Genomic DNA, 20,561 nt, shown 5'->3' with positions numbered 1-20,561 from the left:
AATCAGAAAAAAGTGAAAAAAGACCATTTTAACAAGCTCAGAATTTATATACATTTTGTACTAATCAAATATACGAAAGAATAAATTTAAGTGACCTATTCAATTTTGTACCCATGAGAAATTGCATTTTAACTGGCTCAGAATTTTACTACTCAAATAAACAATGGAGTATTTAGTTTTATATCACCGAGAAAAACAAAAAAATTGTACCATTTTGCAGTATTCAAATAAACAAAGGACTTATATATAATTTGTGTCAACACAAAATCAATTAAACGAAGTAATGCATTTGAGTGAGCTATTTAATTTGAAAAAAACCGAAGCAGGATCATCTTAACTAGCTGAGTATTTTATACCATTTTGTATTATTTCAACAAACAAAGAAATAAGTTTATATTAACCAGAAAAAGCAAAAAAAGGACCATTTTAACTAGCTGCGAATTTTATATTATTTTAAACTAGTCTAATAAACGAAGGCATAAATATGAGTGAGCTATTTAGCTTTGTACGAACCAGAAAAAAGTGAAGAAGGTTCATTTTATACCTTTTGGTGCAATTCAAATAATCGAGGGAATAAATTTGGGTGGTCTATTTTATTTTTGCACTCATTCGAAAAAAGCGAAGAAGGACCATTTTATACCTTTTTTGCCATTCCTATTTCCTTTGGTTCCAACGAGAACCATTTATAACAGGCTTAGATTTTTATGCCTTTCTTGTAATATTTCTACCAAACAGAAAAAAGCTACACAAATAAACAAAGGAATAAATTTGTAATAACCACAAAAAAGCGAAGAAATGCCATTTTTAACTAGCTCAGAATTTCTAGACCATGTTGTACTATTTAAACAAACAAAGGGATAAATTTGAGTGGTTATTCAATTTTGTAGCAAGAAGAAAAAGGAAAGAACTAACATTTTGTACTAATCAAATAAATGAAGGAATAAAATTGAATGTTCTACAGAAGAAAACGGAGAAGGGTCATTTTATTTAATTTTGTAGTACTCAAATACACAAAGGTATAAATCTGTGTAACCCATTCAGTTTTTGTACTAAGCAGAAAATTTGTTGGCTTTTTTTTAGAAAGACCATTTTATCTTTTGTATTCAGATTTTCCGGCTACTTTTTGCGCTCTACAAATAGAGATCATTTTATGTGCCTTTTGTAACGAAGGAACAAATTTGAAGGAGGCTCATTTTAACTAATCCTGCTGCGAGTAGATCAATGTGGCATTATTGCGACTTTCATTTTCGAATACATACGGATTAAACCACTGTGGCAAAAAATACTACTCTCTTCTTATGCTTATTTGGAGTAGACTTAAAAGGATCAACAATTAGAAACACACTAGTAGGGCGTCGATTCAGTAAAACCCGTTATGCTTTCTTCTACGGTCTTCAGCATGCATTAAATCTGAGAAATTAAATGGTATAAATGTGTTCGGAACATTGTCGCAGAATGGTGGTGTAATTGTTATCGGGTGAGTTTTTTCTTTACCTAATAACTCTCTCAGAGATCATTATTGCTGGTAGACTAGAAAATGTACACTACAATACACCTTTAAAACTCTTGTGCAATGTAACCTATTTAAAAAGTTTTAATGTTTTTGTAAAAACTACTCTCATTCGAAAAATAAACTGCACTATTACAGATTATTATTATATTATAAACACAGTGCAATACCGCTATTAATTGGAAATTCTTACACAATGTATCATTCTTGTAAAACCTACTACTAATCGGGGAATTATTGTTATCGAATTATAATGTAATACCACCTAAATTCTCTTAAGTCTACTCCAAATAAGCATAAGGAGAAAGTAGTATTTTTTGCCATAATGGATTATTCTGTATGTATAGCTTTATTGTGAGAAAAACCATTTGTTATTTTTTTCCACCAAGTTTCCAAATACTGCGAGGTCTAACAGATAGGTATCAGGAGATACCGTAAGAAGGCCAGTTTTACCACATCGTGTAAAGGAACCAAGTAAATCTGCAATCTGGATACTTGGCCTGAACTCGCACTCATGATTCCAAAACTGTAGTAGCTCATCCAAAGTGTGATGTGTTCTCCCATAGCGAAAGAAGCGATAATAGCGACCATTAAACAAATATCTATCCATCAAATAATTGTCTACCACATCGTTATAGTGGGTATTGTGTTCAACAAAACATGGCTGTATACCATTATCCAACCGAAAATATCTAACCTACAATACTATGCCTTGATACAAAACTAAATATTCTATTCCAATTTATACCTTCATTTATTTGAATGTTTTTTCTCGGTGGTACAAATAGTACAAAATACTTAGTTTGTTACAATGGTACAAAACTAAATTCCTTCGTTTATTTGAGTAGTGCATTTTCCTACATTTGTTTAAACAGCACACGATAATATAATAAAATGGCATATCTTGTTCGTACATATGACACTCAAATTCATTTATTCTTCCCTTTGATCTCTAAAATAATAATTATAATGATTTAAAATTTAATTATCCATTTTTTCACACTCTCTCTTTATCTCTACTTAATTTTTTAAAAAAAAACCTTCGTTTCTACTACTACAGTATTTACCCATATGGAACTGTCTCAAAATTATCTATTCGTTTTCTTTTACTAGCTGTAACCTCATAAATTCTAAGATATGGATAAATTTAACAGATGCTTATTGGGTCAATTTCCAAGTATCGAATTTCTATCCAGCAGGGGAATACAAATATTAATCTTGCTGCTCTTGGTTTAAAATGCATGCTGAAGACCGTAGAAGAAAGCATAACGGGTTTTACTGAATCGACGCCCTACTAGTGTGTTTCTAATTGTTGATCCTTTTAAGTCTACTCCAAATAAGCATAAGAAGAGGGTAGTATTTTTTGCCACAGTGGTTTAATCCGTATGTATTCGAAAATGAAAGTCGCAATAATGCCACATTGATCTACTCGCAGCAGGATTAGTTAAAATGAGCCTCCTTCAAATTTGTTCCTTCGTTACAAAAGGCACATAAAATGATCTCTATTTGTAGAGCGCAAAAAGTAGCCGGAAAATCTGAATACAAAAGATAAAATGGTCTTTCTAAAAAAAGCCAACAAATTTTCTGCTTAGTACAAAAACTGAATGGGTTACACAGATTTATACCTTTGTATATTTGAGTACTACAAAATTGAATAAAATGACCCTTCTCCGTTTTCTTCTGTAGAACATTCAATTTTATTCCTTCATTTATTTGATTAGTACAAAATGTTAGTTCTTTCCTTTTTCTTCTTGCTACAAAATTGAATAACCACTCAAATTTATCCCTTTGTTTGTTTAAATAGTACAACATGGTCTAGAAATTCTGAGCTAGTTAAAAATGGCATTTCTTCGCTTTTTTGTGGTTATTACAAATTTATTCCTTTGTTTATTTGTGTAGCTTTTTTCTGTTTGGTAGAAATATTACAAGAAAGGCATAAAAATCTAAGCCTGTTATAAATGGTTCTCGTTGGAACCAAAGGAAATAGGAATGGCAAAAAAGGTATAAAATGGTCCTTCTTCGCTTTTTTCGAATGAGTACAAAAATAAAATAGACCACCCAAATTTATTCCCTCGATTATTTGAATTGCACCAAAAGGTATAAAATGAACCTTCTTCACTTTTTTCTGGTTCGTACAAAGCTAAATAGCTCACTCATATTTATGCCTTCGTTTATTAGACTAGTTTAAAATAATATAAAATTCGCAGCTAGTTAAAATGGTCCTTTTTTGCTTTTTCTGGTTAATATAAACTTATTTCTTTGTTTGTTGAAATAATACAAAATGGTATAAAATACTCAGCTAGTTAAGATGATCCTGCTTCGGTTTTTTTCAAATTAAATAGCTCACTCAAATGCATTACTTCGTTTAATTGATTTTGTGTTGACACAAATTATATATAAGTCCTTTGTTTATTTGAATACTGCAAAATGGTACAATTTTTTTGTTTTTCTCGGTGATATAAAACTAAATACTCCATTGTTTATTTGAGTAGTAAAATTCTGAGCCAGTTAAAATGCAATTTCTCATGGGTACAAAATTGAATAGGTCACTTAAATTTATTCTTTCGTATATTTGATTAGTACAAAATGTATATAAATTCTGAGCTTGTTAAAATGGTCTTTTTTCACTTTTTTCTGATTAATACAAAAATAGAACATTTCAGTACTCACTTCTTCTCTTTTCTAGTTGGTACAAAAGAAAATAATCCACCTAATCTTCACTTCTTTTCTTTCTGGTTGGTATTCCTTCGTTTATTGGAGTAGTACAAAATGGTATAAAAGTCTGAGTTAGTTAAAATGATCCTTCTTCGGTTTTTTTTGTTTATTTGATTAGTACAAAATGGCATTTCTCGTTGGTACAAAATTGAATAGGTCATTCAAATTTATATTTTCGTTTGTTTAAATAGTTAAAATGGAATATCTTTGCTTTTCTTCTGATTGGTACCAAAATAAAATAGACCACTGAAATTTGTTTCCTCTATTATTTGAATAATACAAAAAGGTATAAAATGACCCTTCTTTGATTTTCTTGTAATTGGTACAAAAATAAAATTTCGTTTATTTGGGTAGTACAAAATTATATAGAAATATTGAACCTTCTTCATTTTTTTTCTGGTTCATACAAAGATAAATACTCCATCCAAATTTGAGTAAAATGGTCCATGTTCGCATTCTCAAATTTAGCCCTTCGTTTTGTTTAAATAATACAAGATGACATATAATTCTCAGCTAGTTAATATGGCATATCTTTGCTTTCTTTCTTGTTAATTCTTGCTTTGAATAGCCCAAAAAGGTACAGAAATTCTGCTCTAGTTAAAATTGTGTTCCTTTGATTTCTTTCACATTAATACAAAAGTAAATAAGCCACTCAAATTTATTCCTTCTTCACTTTTTTTCTGCTTTGTACAAAATTGAATAAATCACACAAATTTACTAAATGAGGAAACGTTATCTCAATATGTGGTTTCATTTACGAGATTGACCTTTGACCTCAATGACCATTATTTTTGAAACTTGTAGTAGTTGATGACCAATTACTAGATTTGGAAACAGCACCTCAATATTTGGCTCCGTTTTTAAGTTATTTGGTCTTAAGTATTTTGACCTTTGACCTCGACGGTCAGTACTTTTTAACATGTACTAGTTAATGACCTATTACTAGATTTGGGAACAGCACCTCAATATGTGGATCCATTTTCGAGTTATTAGGTTTTAAGTACTTTGACCTTTGACCTCGATGATCATTATTTTTGGAACTTGTAGTAGTTGATGACCAATTACTAAATGTGGAAACACCACCTCAATATGTGGATACATTTTTGAGTTATTAGGTTTTAAGTATTTTGACCTTTGACCTCGATGATCATTATTTTTGGAACTTGCAGTATTTGATGACCAATTACTAAATGTGAAAACACCACCTCAATACGTTGCTTCGTTTCCGAGTTATTAGGTTTTAAGTACTTTGACCTTTGACCTCGATGATCATTATTTTTGGAACTTGTAGTAGTTTATGACCAATTACTAAATGTGGAAACAGCACCTCAATATGTGGATCCATTTTCGAGTTATTAGGTTTTAAGTATTTTGACCTTTGACCTCGATGATCATTATTTTTGGAACTTGCAGTATTTGATGACCAATTACTAAATGTGGAAACAGCACCTCAATATGTGGATCCATTTTCGAGTTATTAGGTTTTAAGTACTTTGACCTTTGACCTCGATGATCATTATTTTTGGAACTTGCAGTATTTGACGACCAATTACTAAATGTGGTAACACCACCTCAATACATTGCTTCGTTTCCGGGTTATTAGGTTTTAAGTATTTTGACCTTTGACCTCGATGACCATTATTTTTGGAACTTGTGGTAGTTGGTGAACTATTACTAAATGTGAAAACACCATCTCAATACATTGCTTCGTTTTCGAGTTATTGGGTTTTAAGTATTTTGACCTTTGACATCGATGACCACTAATTTTGGAACTTGTGGTACCTGATGACCAATTACTAAATGTGGAAACGGCACCTCAATATGTGGATCCATTTTCGAGTTATTAGGTTTTAAGTATTTTGACCTTTGACCTCGATGATCATTATTTTGGAACTTGTAGCAGTTGATGACCAATTACTAAATATGGAAACACCACTTCGATATTTGGCGCCGTTTACGAGTGATTGGGTTTTAAGTATTTTGACCTTTGAACTCGATGATCATTTTTGGAACTTGCAGTATTTGATGACCAATTACTAAATGTGGAAACAGCACCTCAATATGTGGATCCATTTTCGAGTTATTAGGTTTTAAGTACTTTGACCTTTGACCTCGATGATCATTATTTTTGGAACTTGCAGTATTTGATGACCAATTACTAAATGTGGTAACACCACCTCAATACGTTGCTTCGTTTCCGAGTTATTAGGTTTTAAGTACTTTGACCTTTGACCTCGATGATCATTATTTTTGGAACTTGTAGTAGTTTATGACCAATTACTAAATGTGGAAACAGCACCTCAATATGTGGATCCATTTTCGAGTTATTAGGTTTTAAGTACTTTGACCTTTGACCTCGATGATCATTATTTTTGGAACTTGCAGTATTTGACGACCAATTACTAAATGTGATAACACCACCTCAATACATTGCTTCGTTTCCGGGTTATTAGGTTTTAAGTATTTTGACCTTTGACCTCGATGACCATTATTTTTGGAACTTGTGGTAGTTGGTGAACTATTGCTAAATGTGAAAACACCATCTCAACACTGCTTCGTTTTCGAGTTATTGGGTTTTAAGTATTTTGACCTTTGACATCGATGACCACTAATTTTGGAACTTGTGGTACCTGATGACCAATTACTAAATGTGGAAACGGCACCTCAATATGTGGATCCATTTTCGAGTTATTAGGTTTTAAGTATTTTGACCTTTGACCTCGATGATCATTATTTTGGAACTTGTAGCAGTTGATGGCCAATTACTAAATATGGAAACACCACTTCGATATTTGGCGCCGTTTACGAGTGATTGGGTTTTAAGTATTTTGACCTTTGAACTCGATGATCATTTTTGGAACTTGCAGTATTTGATGACCAATTACTAAATGTGGAAACAGCACCTCAATATGTGGATCCATTTTCGAGTTATTAGGTTTTAAGTACTTTGACCTTTGACCTCGATGATCATTATTTTTGGAACTTGCAGTATTTGATGACCAATTACTAAATGTGGTAACACCACCTCAATACGTTGCTTCGTTTCCGAGTTATTAGGTTTTAAGTAGTTTGACCTTTGACCTCGATGATCATTATTTTTGGAACTTGTAGTAGTTTATGACCAATTACTAAATGTGGAAACAGCACCTCAATATGTGGATCCATTTTCGAGTTATTAGGTTTTAAGTATTTTGACCTTTGACCTCGATGATCATTATTTTTGGAACTTGCAGTATTTGATGACCAATTACTAAATGTGGAAACGGCACCTCAATATGTGGATCCATTTTCGAGTTATTAGGTTTTAAGTACTTTGACCTTTGACCTCGATGATCATTATTTTTGGAACTTGTAGTATTTGACGACCAATTACTAAATGTGGTAACACCACCTCAATACATTGCTTCGTTTCCGGGTTATTAGGTTTTAAGTATTTTGACCTTTGACCTCGATGACCATTATTTTTGGAACTTGTGGTAGTTGGTGAACTATTACTAAATGTGAAAACACCATCTCAATACATTGCTTCGTTTTCGAGTTATTGGGTTTTAAGTATTTTGACCTTTGACATCGTTGACCACTAATTTTGGAACTTGTGGTACCTGATGACCAATCGCTAAATGTGGAAACGGCACCTCAATATGTGGATCCACTTTCGAGTTATTAGGTTTTAAGTATTTTGACCTTTGACCTCGATGATCATTATTTTGGAACTTGTAGCAGTTGATGACCAATTACTAAATATGGAAACACCACTTCGATATTTGGCGCCGTTTACGAGTGATTGGGTTTTAAGTATTTTGACCTTTGAACTCGATGATCATTTTTGGAACTTGCAGTATTTGATGACCAATTACTAAATGTGGAAACAGCACCTCAATATGTGGATCCATTTTCGAGTTATTAGGTTTTAAGTACTTTGACCTTTGACCTCGATGATCATTTTTTTTGGAACTTGCAGTATTTGATGTCCAATTACTAAATGTGGTAACACCACCTCAATACGTTGCTTCGTTTCCGAGTTATTAGTTTTTTAAGTGTCATACAAAGGGCGTATCCCACATAAACTATAAGACCCAGGTAAAAATAAGTATGATATTCGTACTCAGTATGATCGAAAACCCCCATATGCCGAATTTCATCCAAATCGGTTCAAAGAGCGTATCGAATCGCTATGTTACATAGGTATTCATTGTCTTAAAATAGGGTTGAATAAAAATCTTATGTAATTTCTGCTATGGTAAAATAGGAGTTGCAAAAGTAATTATAAAATAGAACGAGTACACTCCTTAAAATGTACTCATAAAAGGGAATGAATTTTATGTATTCTCTGGTCTGCTGTGTGTTCGTAGTCTCAGTGTAATTTCTGCTATGTTCAATTAGGGTGGAGAAAATGAATACACCCCCTGTGCTATGTTTCGTAGTCTCTGTTATGGTAAAATAAGGGTTGGAAAATATGCTCATAAAAGGGAATGAATACACCCCTAAAATGGAGGTTGTTGCGTTTATTATCTGCTCTGCTATGTGTTCGTAACTGCTATGTTACATACTCTTATGCTAAGGGGTTGAAAACGAATACACCTCTGCTATGTGTTCGTAGGGGTTGGAAAATATGCTCATAAAAGAGAACGAGTCCACCCCTAAAATGGAGGTTGTTGTGTGTTACGTAGTCTTATGCTCTGCTATGTGTTCTCTCTGTAATTTCTGCTATGTTAAAGTAAGGGTTGAAAAAATATGCTCATAAAAGGGAACGAGTACACCCTTGCTATGTTACGTAGTCTTATGTTCTGCTATGTTAAAATAGTGCTATGTGTTATCAGCTCTTCTATGTGTTCGTAATCTTATGTGTTATCTCCTATGTTAAAATAGGGGTTGAAAAATATGCTCATAAAAGAGAACGAGTACACCCTTGTTATGTTACGTACTCTTTTGTGTTATCTGTTCTGCTGTGTGTTACGTAGTGTTATGTGTTATCTTCTCTTCTATGTGTTCGTAATCTTATGTGTTATATCCTATGTTAAAATAGGGGTTGAAAAATATGCTCATAAAAGAGAACGAGTACACCCTTGTTATGTTACGTACTCTTATGTGTTATCTGTTCTGCTGTGTGTTACGTAGTCTTATGTGTTATCTTCTCTTCTATGTGTTCGTAATTAACATAGGGGTTGGAAAATGTGCTCATAAAAGAGAACGAGTTCACCCCTAAAAATGTGCTCATAAAAGAGAACGAATACACTCCCTAAAAAGTGCTCATAAAAGGGAATGAATACACCCTTGTTATGTTATGTACTCTTATGTGTTATCTAATCTTCACTATGTTTCGTAGTCTCGTTCACCCCTGCTATGTTTCGTAGTCTCTGTCTGATGCGCTATGTAGTCTGATGCTAAGGGGTTGAAAAATATGCTCATAAAAGAGAACGAGTTCACCCCTGAAAGAGTGTTCATAAAAGGGAACGAGTCTTATGTATTATCTGTTCTGTTGTGTGTTCATAGTCTCAGTGTAATTTCTGCTATGTTAAAATAGGGGTTGGAAAATATGCTCATAAAAGGGAACGAGTTCACCCCCTAAAATGTGCTCGTAAAAGAGAACGAATACACCCCCTAAAAAGTGGTCATAAAAGGGAATAAATTTACCCCTAAAATGGAGGTCGTAAAAGACCGTGGGCTCACGGTGTAAGGTGCTCAATTTCCCAGGGGCTTGTGAGTTGGCCTAGGTTGGCCAATACTGGCCCAGATCGATCCATTTTCTACTACTCCCGTAGCTAATGAAAGATTACAGTTATTTATCATTATTATGTTTATTTGAAAATACATAGAAATCATAGTCATATTTAGTATCAAATACGCGATTTATTTATTATATTTATTATAAATTTGCAAAGTTTATTTCGATTTATATCTGCTTGCTTCTTGTGGTATTGAGAAAGGTGTAACGTGTTGGCTGTAACGGCAGTAAACATCTTCACACGTGGTATCTCACTTAGACAGGTATTTCCAAAGAAAGTGTTATTTCATTGTATATTAAGTATGTCCAGGGTAGGATTTACGCATACGTGCCCGGGACCAGGCGACAAATTTTGAGAGGCGGCAATTTAAAAAAAATATTTAGAAACGATAAAACTATTGAAAATACATACATATTTCACCAATGATTCAATAAAATAAGCGAAAGCCACTTTTTTTTTAATGGTCGTGACTACGATAATATTGTAGCAGATTAGTCGTAGAAAATATTGTCATAAGTCATTTGGTTATTATGGTGGTCTGATCAGTTGTCGGCGGATCTGCTGGGAAGGGCGGCAGTAGACAGCTCGACACTAGTACTTTCACAAATTAGCGTGTATTTATTTATTTGTTTATTCAACAAATACCTGATCATTTTCGACACTGTTAAGAATCAAAAACTATTTGAGATGTGTTCTTTCTCAGAAAAGACTGGTTCATCTAGCTGTTTTAGCACCGAAAAGGATTTGACTGTTAAACTTGATTTTGATGACGTTATTAATGATTTTGCCAATGTCAAAGCAAGACGTAAACAGTTTTGATACACAAAATTTTCAGAAACGTCATTTTGTAAAATTTTAGGTACAATAATATCTCTTTATATCATTTAATTTATATTTTGCTGTCTTTTACACCATGAAGCAGAACCCAGGTAAGTTTTAATGAATCTACTCCAATGCTGGCCAGATATAGAAATTAAAATATACGTATTACATAAGGTGAGTAATAAGTGAGTAATAGTAATAATTATAAATTAGTAGCAAACGTAAAAGTAATGTTTTAAGAAGTGGATCCAGGATAATGGTAGTTTTGGAGAGCGATGCCATTGGTGTGGTTAGGGGGCGGCAATTTTGCTAAGGCCCATGGGCGCAAAACATGGAAATCCGACCCTGAGCATGTCATGTTGTAAATATTATTCATATAGGTCATATGTATTATAAATAAGTTGTATGCACATAATAATTCATTTTACTTTAATGAATTATTGTGATATACTGTATATAGTACCGTATATCATGTACATGAATAGATATAACTTTCTTAGAAAACAAATCATACAAGATATGAAAGAGCAAATTTCTTACTGGATACCACAAGTGACAACACAGCATCTTAATACAAGGTGGTGTGACGAAATTAGGAAGCACTGCGAATATCTTGGAAACGACTTATCCGAAATAGAGGGTTGTCAAAAAGAATTGGAAAGACCTTAATCTAGCAATGGATTGCTGTTTGTTGAAAACCTTATGTATGCGTTTCAAATATAAATTAACCCTCATCAATACACTCCGGCGAATCCAGCCCTCATTCTTGATATCTGAGCATTTGAAATTAAGAAATAAAATATATATACCTTGTTCTGTGAGATCATCTGTTTAACCCTGTAGTGGTTCGTGGTCTGTAGAAGCCCGGTTGCAATGTTGCAATATCAAAGATGTGTAGGTACGCGCAAGTGTTCCCCTCCCCCAGCATTCTTGAGTCTTATCCAAAAAATATTCAGGAAATATGAAGAGAAAGGTTCTTTTAAGCTCTATTTGTATATTTATTGATTAAAGTGTATTCTCTAATATTGGTTTAATATAAGCTATTTCCTTTGTTTTTTCAAACAATCACTATCAATGTACGGTTATACACTATTTATATACAAAACTTCTTCACTCATGTCATTGAACAAAGATAAATCGAATATATAGCATGTGCTGTAAGCCATGAATGATATCGTTAACCAGAAAAGAAGAAAAAATTAAAAAAAAAAAATTGCTTACATTCATGCACGCAGTTAAGCAAAATTATTTAATTAAGTAAACTATGCATTATTTTAAAATGGAAGATCTTTCTTCGTTCTTTTCGAGCTTCAAATTTTTCTATGACTTCATTGAAATCTGAAATGCTGCTCGCCAAGTTTTTCTGAATAGAAAGCATCGCTAACGCAAATATTTTCTGCTTATTTTCTTTAGGGTACAGAAACACCTCTCTCCTCCGACAATATGCATTTTGTTAGCATTTCTTTGTATAAATATAAGGGACAAAGAGTCCATTTTCAGTAACCACCTATTTTTGTCTCTGTTCTGCTATAAAAAAGCATGAAATCTAAGATTTTTCCTTCGAAAACGAAAAAAATAGTTTAACATTCCAGCAATTTAGGCTAAAGAAGACAGATGAGTATTGAAAGTGAATGATTTAAGATTAATCTTTTATGCTTTCCGCCGGAAATCGAACACGGGATCATGTGCACGAAAGACACAGAGCTAGGAATTAGACCAGTGGTAAGACATTTTCTGCTTCGAGGCTCGATCACCCCCCCCCCCCAGAATAGGATATTTTTTATTGTAAAAATAAAACCTATAACAAGAATTTTCACCTTTGTATTATAAATGTAAAATAAAACCTATTGACTTCGAACGACCGCCATCCCCCAAACATTCAGCCTGAATCCGCCCCTGCTACCACCAGACGCGTATTTGTTCTTTGCGAGTTTCTGTTTTGTGAATAACTTCTTTCTTCCAAGCGTCTATATCTCACCCACTCTATCAATTGAGTCAAGCGCTGCCAAGCGGAGGAATACGTAACTATTACAGAAGTTGACTATATACCAGTGGCAGAAAAAGGTGCAACTGGAAGGGAGCAATGCGGGAGGATAGCAGCGATGCAGGAATAAATCCACTTCCTCGTGTTAAGAAATAGGAGCTCGCTGCCATATGCTCAATGTTATTGCTTTCAGTGGCAACGCTCACTGCAACTGGAAATGTAAATCACTCTCTTTCTTTCACTTTTTTTATTTAATTTTTTTAAAGAAATGCATCAATACTGTCTTGCACTCAAGAGCAAAGGTTTATTTTTTACTGATACACTACTTTAATACCTAAAAATATCTTTAGTATTTAAAAAAATATCCGGTTGCACAACCATGCAACATATAGTACCAGCCGCCGCTGGTAACAGTAAAAACAATGATAATTTAAGCTAAAATTTACTGTTCCTGGATATAACTGGATAAAATTTACTGTCACGTTTGAGTATAACAAACGGTTTTGCGAACTCGAAATATTTTAACAACCGGGTCTACCGAACCGGTGTGAACAGGCAGAATAGCACTACTGCATTCTAATCATTGTGAGCACAGACTGAAACAGTTGTTGATAATTGTTCCAGTAATAGTACATGAGACCATGAATACTAAAGGTAAATACTTTAAGTAATCCACTCCTTAGGAACAGAAATGAGCTCGGTAATTTAGAGATAACATAGAAGCATCAAAAGGCAGCTTGAAATCTCTATTCTTTCAAGGAAGAAATTGACGTAAAGTAAAATACGGCTTTCCGGTGCACTGTAACTTCAGAGACAAACAGATAAGCATGAAGCTGATAAGTGCAGTCAAGAGGTTTGTCAATTACATGTTATCATGTTTAGATTTTCTTTCTTTAGTTGTGAAAGAAATGTTGTAAAGGTCTAGATTAAGCATTAACATTGACATAAAAACCAACGCATTTAATTAGACAATGTCCTACTTACCTAAAAGCAATTTGTATTTTTTTTTTTTACTTCACACAAAAGAAAAACATTTGTCCCTATTTTTTCTTCCTTTCTTTTGACGATCGATAATGCAGAAGTGGTTTATTTGCTACTTATCTGCAAATGCTAGTTGATTAGGATAGCTATAAAAATCTATGCAACTATCTTGCTAATCTACAGGACAACAGAGCTCAACAGAGATTCAGAATGACTCGTTTTGGATTCCTTTTGGTTGTCGGAGCTTGTCTCTTTGTTCAACATGTGGCTGGTCATGGTTACATGGCGGATCCTCCGCAGAGGTCTTCGATGTGGAGGTTTGGATTCAATACACCCATTAACTGGGAGGATGATGAGCTGAATTGCGGTGGAATCGGAGTAAGTTTCCATTTTTGTTACTTCATTAGCGTAGAAGCAGGTGATTTTTTTGTGTGTGTGTGTTCAAAAACACATATTTGTACCATAATTTATACAGAAAGTACTTCCATAAGTAAAATTTCTCTATCCATGCTTCTGTTAAATTTAGTCTTATAGTGCTTTAATGTCTATATAGAAGCCATAGAAAGTAGGCTAAATATAAACCATCAAGAAGATGATTAATAAACCAAATACTGGTGCAGTTGATGAATGAAATGCCATGCTCCATAATACATACAGTACGTCGCTAGATATCATACGAATATAAGAAGGGCATGATAGCGAAGGAAATAGTGAATACATACACGGGAAAAAAATGACGGTGTTAAAACAAGTGTATAGGTGTATAGGCCTATACTACTATTACATGGGCGCCCGAAGGGGGGACAGGAGAGGCCTACCTCTCTGGTTCACGAAAACAACTTTCTTAATTTGTCTTAATAAAAATAAATATACCAAATGTAATATAGCAACCAGGGAGATGCCCACCTAGAAATTTTTCCTTGGGCTCCCATGCACTGATAGCATGTTATTTCAACACCGAAGATATCATCTTCCGACTGTATGATAAATATATATTAACTGAAATTTGTACTAGTTGTTACTTTTTGCTATGAGCAAAGTTTAACACTGTATGTTTGACATTTATAATAAGTTACGAACAACTTTTGATGTTCCCAGTAATCCTTCACGAAAATAGTTTTGCGGGCGTATCCACTTTCTGAAACATTTGCATGAGTAGAAGTACTACCATCTGTTGTTCCTTTGTGCACCCGCATAACATATACACATCAATCCCAGTATATCTAGGTGTCCGCAGGACGTTCCATTTTGCCACGTGGGCATCCTATTGAAATCACACGTCTGCTTCTGTCCCAGAAACAGAATTCAAAAGGGACATTTCCAGTCTCTTCATAGAGCGATTTTCGGATATCGAAATATTGTCCGTGACTTACATACGCAAAGGAAACCCAATGGATATTTCCATGAAGTCCGTCTACTACGATTCTGAATGTACCTCAACAAGTATGAAACCCGTGGGACTCCTAAGGACGTCACATGAATGTGTGCTTTGCGGGAATTTTAAATAGCCCAAATGTGATAGAATAATGTAGAGCAAGATGTCAGAAATGTGGATATCAGTTATTCTGTTCGAACTTATTGCACATAATGTAGGATCCAGTGGTGAATTCTTTCTGTCGTGATGGTTTTTGAAACAATATACCTAGGCACAATAGTTCATAACAGCCACCTGTAACATACATTTCTGTTTTATATATAGTTCATATAGTTGAAATATGACGTGATTCAAAATAGTATTTTTTTCTACATAATGCTAGTCTGTATGAAACAGTGTAAGAAAAACATGTTGTTTTAGCTTAATGATGCTTAGCCTAGCGAGAAGAGGCCGTGGTATTTCACTCTTGCCATTACGCCAATGTTCAAACAAATCAATCGTAAGAAAACTACCGCAGCAATAATAATAATAATAATAATAATAATAATAATAATAATAATAATAATAATAATGCAATTTTATTATTTTTACAGACGCAATGGGATCAAAATGGAGGCAAATGCGGAGAATGTGGAGATGCTTACAACTTGCCTCGTCCCCGACCTAATGAAAATGGCGGCAAATTTGGCAAAGGAATAATTGTTAAGAACTACAAAGCAGGAGAAGTTACCACAGTCACTATCACATTGACAACTTCTCACCAAGGGTACTTTGAGTTCCGTCTGTGCCCCACTAATGGTCAAGAAGAGGAGCAATCTTGCTTCGACCAACACGTTCTGCAACTTGCCGACGGTTCAGGAACTAAATATTATCTCCCATTAGATGAAGGCGGTGAGGGTGATATTGAAATTGATGTTAAGCTTCCTGACGGAATCACATGCGAAAAGTGTGTGCTGCAATGGTTCTACAGGGCTGGTAAGTGAGAATATCAGTGTTGTTATTAAAAACATAACAAACGTCAAGTATTTATGATAGTGGCGTACGCAAAATTTAGTCAAAGGGGTTTAGGACAAGCATGATTTTATAAGTACATACCATCCATAATTTAGTAAATGTTTGTATGTTCATAGTATCTTGTACAAGGAGGAGGTTAAACTCCGTCTTGCGTACACTACTAATTCACGAGATAAGAATGTCGTCAATAGAGTCTCAATAGTAACCGTTAGCCTCATTTTGTAGCAGTTTGCAATAACGCAACAGAAATGTTGCATTTTTGATTGTGATAGTCAGTACAGCAGTTATATCTAATTACTTATTCCACTATTTCCGTTGCATTGTAATCCGCAATTTTTTTCTAAAATCACTGATATGGAATGAAGTCCTCGTAGGTGTTGTCAGATCCACAAGTTTGGAAATTCCGTTTACATGAGAAACAACGATTACTGGGTTTATCGTAAAATATAGTTGATACAAAAATAAAATAGTCTAAAATATCTTAATAATTTTTTAGACTAGATAAGTCTGTGAATACAATAACGAAGTTATTCGTTCTTTATGATATATTTACTACTTCTGAAAAACCTATTTAGGAATTCATTTATTCCATATATTTTCTAAGTTTGTTGGAGCTTTCCTGAATGTTAAAGTTCGAATAAATCATTTTGCAGTTACTCAGAAAATCCTCAAGTTTTACTTAAAAAAAATAAAATTATCACTGACACACCACAAAAATAATGGTGTTAACTCAATTTTAACACAGGTCAGTGGTCCCACCATGACTACTTCATAAGCGTGCTATTTTAACATTAAAGATTCGGTATTGCAATTAACACAGGCCAGATTTTACCGATTTGACACAAAGATGGTGAAACGGTGAACGGTGTGAAAATAACACTGCGGGAATATTACAAAATAAATGATTCAACGTAGGAACAGGGAAATAGGAAAAGCGCCATGTTTACCTTTCTATATATACACAACCAGACACCATGTGTTGCTAGTAACGTTCCAACTAGTATGATGAACGAACAGTGGCGTATTTAGAGGGTGGCTATCGGACTCAAGTCCTCCCCGAAATAAATTTCGTATATGCACAATTTCATTAAAATTTGTCGGCACCCAAAAGGAAAAATGTAAGTGCTTATTCACGTGTTCTGCATAGCCCCTGCCCGAAACAAAATCCTAAATACGCCACTGTGAACGAAGTAATGGAAATACTAATATTAATAACCGTATTATTCAGCAGTGATCAGTGAAACATTTCAGTTGCTAAGAATAGTGACATTGAGAGCATTTTGGAAGAAACTGTTTACAGAAGTACACCGCTGGTCTAGTGGCAAGTCTGCTAATGTGTAGTCCTGTTAAATGGTAAATATCCTAATATGCCGCTTTGGTTTTTAGAAAACAAGAACTGATAATCCTCTACTATTTTCGGAAGTTCTTTATTCCTATTCATAGATAAAACTAATCAAATAAATTTGTCATCTCAAAATCCTGCGTAGATATTCAACATTTCTATGATTTTCTTATTACATTTTTTTAAATTTTAATTTGATATTTTGCTCTTTTAATGAATTACATCTGTAAAGAAGAAATTGTTTATTATAATCAAATTTTAATAATATACTGCCCGTTTTCTTTAACGTACTCATATGTTAATAAAATTAAATATATATTTTTCTTTTAGGTAACAACTGGGGCACGTGTGATGATGGAACTGAAGGAATGGGTTGTGGACCACAAGAGACATACGTAAATTGTGCTGATATCTCCATCTCATAACACGATTCTCATCAAATTGTTAACTTTGGTAAGTCGAGAAAATTTGAATACAATATTGCAAAATGTGCCCTTACAGCTATTTTATTTTATTTTTTGAATGAATAATACTGTGTACGCGTCTGTCATACATTTGTCTAATGCATACAGAGAGCATTTTGCAAGAAACTACTTACACAAATACACACAGCTCTCCCCGATGGTCTACTGGCTAGTGTGTTAACGTCTAGTTTTGTTAAATGGTAAATATGTTAATAAGCTACTTTGGTTTTAGAAATCAACAACTGATAATAACTACTTTTTTTAAAAGTGTTTTATTCCTACTAAAAATTAAATCGAATAAATGAAAGTATAATCCCGAGAATTAAGACGAGCGTTTTAAATTATCTGATAAACATTTGAGAGACAAATCTTTCTTTAAAATAGAATTGTGTATGACCAACTTTTTGAAACTAAAGCTGCATATTTCAGCTTCATCTCTAGGAGATTTACGGAATTTGTCAAGAATTTGTAGCTATTGGCTACTTTTAAATGCCAAGGTTTTGAATTTGCTACTTTCTGAAAAAGAGAAAAAAAGAGATTTAAGGATTAACTTATTTAATTGGACAATAACTTAATAAATATTTGTAACGTGTAAAGAAAGGTTTCTTATTAATATTTTATTACATATTATCTTTTATTTCTCTGTTTATTTCAGAATGGTCCAATATCAATGAAGACCACGATTGTGGAAGACTTTATTGCTGATTGGGCTAAAATCAAGATTTGTCAACTATTTCTATAGTACAAATTTTATCCTGTTTGTTGTGATCTTTTTAAAAATAAACAGTATATACCATTCAAACGTGATTTCATTAACCTTTTATTTTTCTTTCTTAGTTTTAGAAAGCATATTTTCTGAAATATTATTATTTATTTATTTATTAATAATCAAACATGATGAAAACTTATAAATGTAGAACACACAAAATGCAATATCAACATTATCACTTATTCTCAATAGTGCAGGACATCACAAATCGTGCTAAAATTTGATGATCTTAATTTTTTGACTGAAACTCTTGTATAGAAAGTTGAATTGAAAATGAAATGAAAACTTTAAGTTTTACGTCCCACGGTTATGCCGGTTAGGCTAAAGGAGACGGTGATGATGAGTAATGAATGAAATGGTGGAATGAAGAAAGAGGGAGAAAGCGGAAGAACCTCGAGGAAACCCATGCACACGGTGTTTGTCCACCACAAAACTCATTGGCGCGGACTGGGATCGAATCAGGGACCCCATGCACCAGAGATGAACGCTCTACAACTTTTTTAATTGTATCTATTTAGAGCAATATAGAATACATTTTGTGCTACAGTTGCATGAGAGACATATATAGAGACATATTTATATGGATTGGCTTAAATCTATAGACTAATATGAACACTTAAAATATGTGTAAGGAGACTATACAATACAAACAACATTATAGTTTAAGAATAAACATCGAGAGTCACCTGGAGAGATCGAGCGAACAATCTTTGCTCGTCTAGTTGAGTAAACTGATTTTTCCGAACTCGGTTCAAGTATGCCAAATATAGATGTCGGTTACAGAAGGGTCGGTAGTTGTCTATAAATAAAATAGTAGAGCAGATGAGCCAGGTAACTGCTCGTTGTTTGGTAGGCGGGAACCACTGAAATTCCGGAAATGAAAGGAGACCAAAGCTGAAATATCTCCCTGAACAGCGACAAATCCCAAGAAAGGAACACAGAGTTTGCCAGCAGGTCGCGTAGCCGTGCACCGTGTATATCAGTGTTCTAAAGTGTCCACCTGCGGACAGAAGTCACATATGTCGGATGTACTCCTACCAATCTGTAACAGTACGGCTTTTATGATAGTAAAGTTATTTACTAAACGATACCAGTCTTCTCTTATTGGGGATGTAAGATACGGCGCTTGAATGGTACGCCAAATAGCAGGCCAATTGTGGTGCCATTCTCTGACTTGACATAGTGGGGTGACATTTATTACTTCAGATTGCAACAATGTGATATAGAGAGATTTAGGAGTCCAAGACGCAGAAAGATTTTCACTCGGAACCATCGACCAGGCCAGGATAAACTGTAAGATGTATGTTAGACATGATTCGGGAAAACGAACGTGGGCAGGATTGTTGCCTGGCCAAAGGCGATCTACCCAGTATTGGAACTATTGCACAGTGTGGGAGGAGGCATGTTCTACATGATGGAGGGCGGTGAGCATGTAAAGAGCTCGACATTTGTGACGCATACTGATTAGATTTAAACCGCCACGTGCAGATGGAAGATATAAAACGCGTAGCTGCACGCGGAACATGTAGCCTTATCATATGAACCAACCAAATAATGAATCAATTTGGCGCGCATATACTATTTGTCGGTCAGTGGAAAAAGATGCGCTAGAAACCAGAGTTTGGAACTAATGTAAATATTCAGACAGTGAATGTGTTGTGCTAGAGTAAAAGTTCTTGAGCGGCTCATTGCTAAGTTCATACGCAGCGCATGAAATAATGGCTGCCAAATATGGTTGTAAGACGTGCGGCCTGGGACTTGAAATCGGACACCTAAAATGACTGATTCTGTCTTACAAGTCAGAGAGGTTAATACGTCCCTGGGAAGCAAGGTCTAAAAGTTATTGACCATCAAAACAG

General features: G+C 34.2%; 1 protein-coding gene across 1 annotated transcript; it reads left to right on the top strand.

Annotated features, from left to right (window-relative positions):
• The first annotated feature begins 13,765 nt into the window (after window positions 1-13,765).
• LOC145663599 (uncharacterized) lies at window positions 13,766-18,729 on the top strand. Its single transcript, XM_081729709.1, has 4 exons — window positions 13,766-14,116; window positions 15,707-16,088; window positions 17,800-17,922; window positions 18,589-18,729. Exons 1-3 carry the CDS (start codon window positions 13,949-13,951, stop codon window positions 17,892-17,894), a joined length of 645 nt encoding a protein of 214 aa, XP_081585835.1. The 5' UTR covers window positions 13,766-13,948; the 3' UTR covers window positions 17,895-17,922; window positions 18,589-18,729.
• Window positions 18,730-20,561: the final 1,832 nt, after the last annotated feature.

Source organism: Thermobia domestica, chromosome 11 (genome assembly GCF_964235325.1).
Source record: "Thermobia domestica chromosome 11, izTheDome1.hap1.1, whole genome shotgun sequence".
In the NCBI taxonomy this organism is placed as follows: Eukaryota; Metazoa; Arthropoda; class Insecta; order Zygentoma; family Lepismatidae; genus Thermobia; species Thermobia domestica.
This window is presented reverse-complemented; position numbering and strand designations above follow the sequence as displayed.